Source organism: Daktulosphaira vitifoliae, unplaced genomic scaffold (assembly GCF_025091365.1).
Source record: "Daktulosphaira vitifoliae isolate Bord-2020 unplaced genomic scaffold, ASM2509136v1 Scaffold_4, whole genome shotgun sequence".
Lineage (NCBI taxonomy): Eukaryota > Metazoa > Arthropoda > Insecta > Hemiptera > Phylloxeridae > Daktulosphaira > Daktulosphaira vitifoliae.
In genome coordinates, this window is record NW_026099575.1 from 40,837,043 (window position 1) to 40,845,001 (window position 7,959).

At 23.5% G+C, this 7,959-nt stretch overlaps 1 protein-coding gene across 1 annotated transcript; it reads left to right on the plus strand.

Annotated features, from left to right (window-relative positions):
* The first annotated feature begins 3,422 nt into the window (after nucleotides 1-3,422).
* Nucleotides 3,423-6,410, plus strand: LOC126905085 (uncharacterized). Its single transcript, XM_050684490.1, has 4 exons — nucleotides 3,423-3,538; nucleotides 5,490-5,616; nucleotides 5,865-6,071; nucleotides 6,182-6,410. The coding sequence occupies exons 1-4, from the start codon at nucleotides 3,497-3,499 to the stop codon at nucleotides 6,187-6,189; spliced, it is 384 nt and encodes a 127-aa protein (XP_050540447.1). The 5' UTR covers nucleotides 3,423-3,496; the 3' UTR covers nucleotides 6,190-6,410.
* Nucleotides 6,411-7,959: the final 1,549 nt, after the last annotated feature.

Below are 7,959 nucleotides of genomic sequence, written 5' to 3' on the forward strand. Positions count from 1 at the left end.
ATTAATATTTAATAATTTAGTATTGTAATTTTTACAGAGAAATTATAAAAAAGTATAAAGAAGTTATTATTTTTATGGCAAACGTATATAAAAGTTTAAGGTCTTGATGCAATACTTAAAAAAAAAAATGTTTTATTATTTAAATTTACTGGTCTGCAAGGAATTTTCATCCAAAACCAAAATATAATTTTATAAACCTATTTTTACTAATTCAAATCAGCAATAGGAATTTCGCATATGGCCTAAGTAATAATCCTTCTAATTAATATAAAAAATATTTTTGTTTGATTATTAGGTTACGTATAAATAAATAATAAATATATTTTAATGAAATATAATAGTAAAAGTTCTTCTTTTTATTCGTATTTTTATATTTTGAACCACCACTGTATGTAGGGAAATGGTTCGATTTAAAAAAAATGTATGTCGAATGAAGGAGTTATTTTTTTGTGAAAAAGTTGTCATTTGAAATCCCCCTATGGGCAGGTAAAGGGTCAAATTTATAAAAAAAATATCTCACGTATCAATAACAAAAATATTATATCGATTTGATCATTTTTAATAAACTTATGGCAGTTTTAAGTAAAAACAACCAAGCACAGGTGGGTCGTGACACAGTGGTGACGTGACATAGTTGGATCAAGTATAATGATATCTGACAGTGATTAAAATCACTAACAAAAAAATGCTTCGAAGCAAATCTATAGATAGTGTTTAATTTTAAATAATTGGTGGTTTATTCCAAAAGCTCTGCTTTTTCCTTATTAATATATTTAATATTAATATTTAATTAATATATTTCCTGATTAAGATACAATATGTCGAATAAAAAAGGGATATAAATATTATATCTCATAAAAAAATTGAATTGATCCATACATTTTTCAATAAGTTATAGCATTATAAAGTTAAAAATGTAAAAAATAAAATCCAGAATTTTCAGACAAAAATAGCATTTTGTAGCCATTTTCACCACGAAGACAAAATAAAGTCCGAAATTTTTTTTTATTTAATAAAGTATATTGCATCAGCTTTAATTTATGATATATATAAAAGTGTCAGAGTTTCCGAAACACTTTCAAAAGTTAAGTTAATTTTTGTGAAAAAGTTGTCATTTTGAATCCTTACTGTGGGTAGATATATAAAAAAAATATATAAAATGATAGGTAATTATCACATGTATCATTAAAAAAAAATATATTGATTTGATTATTTTTAAAAATGTTATGGCTGATTTAAGTAAAAAAAATTGAAAATTAGCAATTTTTAAATTTGTAATTTTTTTGGAGGTTTCTCCCATTTACGGGAAACGAGGGAAATTTTTTCAATTTTGAGGGTAATGTCTTCGACTAGATACGATTTGTGGTTTTTTGACGTATTGTTGAAAGAAATCGGTTCGGTTAGAGCTGAGAAAAAGTGGCAACAGATACAAAAAAAAACACATCATAGTAAAACCAATACCTTTTCAGCTTCGCATTTAAGCTAAAAATTAGCGATTTTTAAATTTGGAATTTTTTTTGAGGTTTTTCAAAAATGAACAAATCAATATAATTTTTTTTTTTTTAGATGCATGATGTCTTTACCTATTATTTGGTATATTTTTTTTATAAATTTGACCATTTACCTGCCCACATGGAGGATTTAAAATGACAACTTTTTCAACGTAATATTTGAAAGTGTTCCGGAATGTTTGGCACTTATATATTTATATATATTAAATTAACGCTTATGTAATATACTTTATTATGAAAAAAAAATTTTGGACTTCACTATGAAAATGGCTACCGAATGTTATTTTTGTGTGAAAGTTATCGATTTTATATTTTATGTTTTTTATTTTAAAATGCTATAACTTATTTAAAAGTGTATGGAAAAACACAATTTTTTTTATGAGAAATAATATTTATATCCCTTTTTTATTCGACATACTTTATGGTAAATGATAAATTTTTTCAACTTAACTTTTGAAAGTGTTCCGTAAAGTCTGACACTTTTATATATATCTTAAATTAAAGCTAATGTAATATACTTTATTATGGTAAATAAAATTTCGGACTTTATTTTGTCTTCATGGTGAAAATGGCTATTGAATGCTATTTTTGTGTGAAAATTCTCGATTTTATACTTTACATTTTTTACTTTAAAATATTTTTATTTTTTAAAAAATGTATGAATAAATACAATTTTTTTCGTGAGAAGTAGTATTTATATACATCTTTCATTCGACTTACTTTTTTTTTAGATCGGACCATTTCTCTATACGGGGAGGGTTTAAATCTGAAAAACGTATATAGAAAGTAGAACTTTTTCAACTTAACTTTTGAAATTGTTCCGGAAAGTCTGACAATTATATATATATATATTGAATTAAAGCTAATATAATGTTCTTTATTATGGAAAAAAATATTTTGGACTTTACTTTGTCTTCATGGTAAAAATGGCTACCAAATGTTATTATTGTTTGAAAATGGATCAACACAATTTTTTTATAACAAATAATATTTATATACATCTTTCATTTGAAATACTGTACCTTAATTAGGATATAGAATAAGGAAATAGCAGATCATGTAGCTTTTCGAATAATCCGCCAATTTTTTTAAATTAAACACTATCTAAAGATTTGCATCGAAGCTTTTTTTTTTTTATAGTAATTTTAATCACTGTCAGATATCATTATACTTGATCCAACTATGCCACGTCAACACTGTGTCGCGATCCCCCTGTGCTGGGTTTTATATTATAAAGATAGATAATTTTTTTAGTGCTTTTAATAATAGTTTCGTTTTCATTAATTTAAAAGATTTCTAGAGAATCAAAATTTAAACTAAAATATTAAAGTTACAAGTTTTTAACAACTATAAAGCTGTATTTTGGAATATTTTCTTTTATAAAAACATTATGTGTAAACTTTCTAAAACTAAAAGATAACATCTTCAATTAGATATAATTTGAGTTTTTTTTGGGGGGGAATTGTTTATCAAAATGACACTTTATTGTAAAGGTAATATTTTGGACATTTCATTAAGCTCAAATTTTGAATACATTACTAATTTAATATTTGTGTTTTGCTTCTGAGCTTAACACAAGTCCGTCATAAACTATACATCTATTTTCAGACAAATATTAAAATTTTTATTTGCATTACATTGAATACACAATAAAAAGTTTCAATTCATTTAATTAATAATTGTCAAATAAAATTTTTATTCATAACTAAAACTGAGTAAACTAAAACATAAATTATTTACAAACAGTTTTTAAGTTTAATTCTACGTATGTTCCATAAATACCCTCAATGTAGACATGCACTGTATTTACAAAAAATTAAATTCAAAATTTATTTAACCAAGTTGGTAATAAATTATATAAATTTGACGTAAAATAAAAATGTTAATTATTGAATAATACATATATAAATACACAATTGTTGATAAAATATTTAACTGTGCAGTTAATTATTAAATTTTTCTTATTTAATACAATAGCTTTACACATGATGCTGTCCATATATTTATCTTTTTTTGTAATAATTTCTGTAAGTATATTATTTTATAATGAATTTTAAAATTTTATGCTTAACCTAACATCAATTTTAATATGAAAAATGAACTTAGTTTAATTTCTCCAAGATGTATCATAAATTTTCATATTCGGTTTGTAGACTTGTGTTGAAAATAGAACGCAGCCAACAATTTTTTTTATTGTTTAATGAATAATTATTAGGGTGGTCTTCAAAAATCGAATGTCTTTTTTTTTTAGGCTACCCCTTAATTTTTTTTTTCAATAGTCAAAAAAATACAATACATTTTGTTAAGTTTGTAATTTATCATTAATTAACTATCCATAAAATAATAAATCTAATATAATTATTGTACTTGGCATAAAAAATTAAACTTTTAATATCTTTTTTTAAACGAATTTGCGTTTTCCAAAGAATAAATTGAAAATAAATAAGTAAAAATCTACAAAATCAGTTATAACGTATTTTTATGACTTTAACATCTTTTTTACTGTATGTAATGTTTTTGTGTGGTATTTATTAAGAAAACAACGTTGAAGTTATTATTTTTGAATTTCTTGTAATATTTCCTTTACTTGAGTTTTACTTTTATAATTCTAAGTAAGCAAAAAAAAAGTTATGAGACATAGATCAGTTATTTCTTTAATAAATTTGATTCTTCGACACAACTTAAAAGGTGCGGGGCATGAGTTAACTTAAACGGATCGGTCCCAAATTTTGCACAACTCATTTTTTTGACCATTAAAAAAAATTAAGGGGTAGCGTAAAAAAAAAGAGACATTAATTTTTTGAGGGCCACCCTAATAATCATATTTATGTTACTCTAACAAAATATTTATATTTTTAACAAATTATTAACCTCTTAATTCAATAAAAATCGGCTATATATTAATAATAATTATGCTGATTTTACTAGGTTACCTGTCAGTGTATATTAGTAATTCTATTAGACAGTGGTGTTTCTAAATAAGGGGATACCTAGTTCAGTTTCTCCAGAACACAACCAATAGGGTGACACTGAAACATTTGGGGACGTTTTAACAGATGAACCCGATAAATTCTAGTAAAAATATATGTAATTTTATTTATAATTTATACTCTTACGTTTATACATATTATAATTTTTTTAATAAGCGAGATATCTGAGGGTTAAAGCAGTGGTATAGTCAACAAAAATTTTTCCTAAGTAAACTGAATTTTTTTTTTTATTTTGGAGGTATGAAATACAAACAACCTAGGGATGCTATTGTTTTTTTTCCTCGCCTTAATCCCAACTACTTGAGATTGATCATACTTATTCTAAACTTTCACTTGACACGATCTCCTATATCATATATACTAACATCAGCCATCCTCAAATTGCATTCAATAACCTCCCTCCATCTCTTTTTTGGTCTTTCTCTACCAATTCTTCCTTCAACAGTCATTTCTATAACTGTTCATACAACGATTCGTCTCTCCTCATAACATGACCAAACCATCCAAGTCTATTTTTTCTCATCTTATCCACGATTAACGCTAGACCAATACTCCCTCTTATATGATCGTTCCTATCTTCTCTAGTCACTCCTACTAACCCATCTAAGCATTTTTATCTCTGCTACATTCATTCTCTATCATCCTCGTCAATACCATCGTTCTTTTGCACAACTGATTCTAAATACTTAAAACATTCCATCTCGGGGTGCTAAAACAATTAGGTCACTGCTATTAAAAATACTACGTATTAGCAAGAAATATATTTATTCTTTTGTTTAGTTTTAGTAAGACTTTGTTGGCTCGAATTGGTAACATATATAAAAAGACAACCAATTTTTTCCTAGTTAAAAATATTTAATAACTAATTTTTCATAAAGCTTTACTTTTAAACATATATCAATAAATTGTATTTTACATTATTGCAACATTAATATACACAATAATAATTTTCAACATTTATCAATAATAAATAAACTCTTTTATTTAGATGTCTACATTTATAGTGTTAGCCAACACAATAAATTATAGTATACAAAAAGAACAAAATTCAGGAGGAGCAAAATTGTTATTGATCAAATGCTTGCAAAACATTAAGTTACAAGAAAAAAAAAAAGGTTCATAATAATCACCCAATGATTAAATTTATACTTTGTCATTACTATTCACGTATATTTTGAATAAGAATTTAAAGCAAACTTAAATTAGATATAGCATATTTTATTATATTTCCTTAAATTGCAGCTTAAATTATAAGTAATAAAAATTCTAATTAATCATTGAAATATTTAGTAATCGATAATTCTTTATTTACATGTTTTATTTACATAATGTAATAACATAAAATTTATTTCAATAATCTTAGGAAAATTGCCAACTGAATTCAATCAATTAATCAATGACTGTGTAGATGATCTTATCAACCAAAATAAGTCTCCTTTACAAGTTGACAATATTATATCAGATTTTTTATGCAATAAATTTTCACAATTTGATATAATATGTTCAATAAAAGTAATGCGCTGTTCTAGAGTATTCCGGATAAGTTTGTTGAAATCAGTGAAAATTAAATGTTAGTAATAATGATGTTACATACACTAAAATGTTTCATCTATACTTATAAATATAATTTTTTATTATGTTAACTTGACATGATAATTTACTTATTTATTTATGTTTCAGCTGATTAAAAATAGCCTTGACAAATTTTGTATAAACAAATTACTAGAATATTATAAAATAAAAATATCAGAGATTTTTTCTATTCAAAGAGAAAAATAAATACTATAAAAAATAAAATCACATTACTTTAAATATTATTATGTAATCTTCACTAAGTTTTAAATAATTTTTATTCTTTGTAAAATAATTGATAATAATAAATATTTAAAAAATAAACAAATAACCAACACTTTGCTAACAGTTTTTTTAAATTTTTTTCTTAAAATTTGTCATTGGTAATAAATAACATTTAAGTAAATAAACTTTAATATAACTCACATTTTGACTTGTAATAAAGTAATTTCATGAACTCTAAATTATTTAGAAATGAATTAAATTTTAAAGTTAAAAACATGATCTAGAAAAAACAAGTTTATTTATTTATTTTTAACCATGATAGATTAAAAACGGCACTAAATGAAACTAGTTGAAAAGAAAAGGATGATGTTTTTGGTATTATGTAGGGATTAACAAAGATGTTAAATAACATGTCACAATGAATGCGTTTATATATGTTTATATGTTTTATCTTAGATGTACTGCAGTACGATAACACTCCGTGTATTTTTTTTATTCTCGCGCTGTTCGTCAATCTAGTGATACTTTTTATTTGTACTCTTTTTTTATGTACGTATAAAATCATTTTTCATTATTAAAAAGTATTAATTATTATAAATCACGTCGAGGTCACCAATTTGTAGTGTTTTGGTGTTTATATTTATTACAAAATACTACAATTAAAATTTATAATAATTAATACTTTTTAATAATGAAAAATGATTTTATACGTACATAAAAAAAGAGTACAAATAAAAAGTGTCACTGGATTGACGAACAGCGCGAGAATAAAAAAAATACACGGAGTGTTATCGTACTGCAGTACATCTAAAATAAAACATATAAACATATATAAACGCATTCATTGTGACATGTTATTTAACATCTTTGTTAATCCCTACAAACATTACAAAAAAATTTATATATAAATACCTTATTTAGAAGCCATTTGATGCATATAATTTAAGAAACTATAACATAAGTTTTATAAGTTAGAAATTTCTAAAATATAGATTTTTTTGACCATCAAAATTTTTCAATTAAAAAATCGAAATTTAATAAAATAATGTATTATGTAGTTTTTGTATTATAAGTAATTTACGCCTGTATCAACCCACTCAATTAATTACAAAATTAAAGTAATATAGGAATTTTTTTTTGGGTTTGTTTAGTTTCAAATACTTTCTTGATCTATCCCTTATATCCTATAAAGCTGTCAACTATATTTGTTTTAATGACAACATACATGTTTAACTAGCTTATAAAATGAAAAATGATCAAATTAAGAAAATGCACTATATATATTTTAAATCAGTAGTTTATATATTATAAAGAATTCTAAAATATAAACAATATTATATGAGAAGTTATAAACATTTTAATGCCAAGAGCAAAAAAGCCTAAATAAAGTTTGAGAGTATATGTTTAAAAATTATTCTCAATCAATAAAATTTAATTTATATATTTAAATAAGAAAAATAGTAAATTAAAAGATCTGAAATAAACTTTTCCAACTTTTCCACCATTTCTGGATATTTATTCTGATATGTATCCATAAATTTTACATTGCAATGCATAAAACTGCATTAGCAAAAATAAAGATAATATATCTCTTATTATTTATTATAATATTATTATTTGTTTAACCGATAGCAAATGATAATAATATCACCATTTATCAG

What these genes read in the sequence shown, in the direction of transcription:
- LOC126905085 (XM_050684490.1), top strand. Translation starts at nt 3,497, where the DNA reads ATGATGCTGTCCATATATTTATCTTTTTTTGTAATAATTTCT. An exon ending in CTTTTTTTGTAATAATTTCT is followed by an intron (nt 3,539 to 5,489) that starts GTAAGTATATTA and finishes TCTTTTATTTAG; the next exon opens with ATGTCTACATTTATAGTGTT. An exon ending in GTTACAAGAAAAAAAAAAAG is followed by an intron (nt 5,617 to 5,864) that starts GTTCATAATAAT and finishes CAATAATCTTAG; the next exon opens with GAAAATTGCCAACTGAATTC.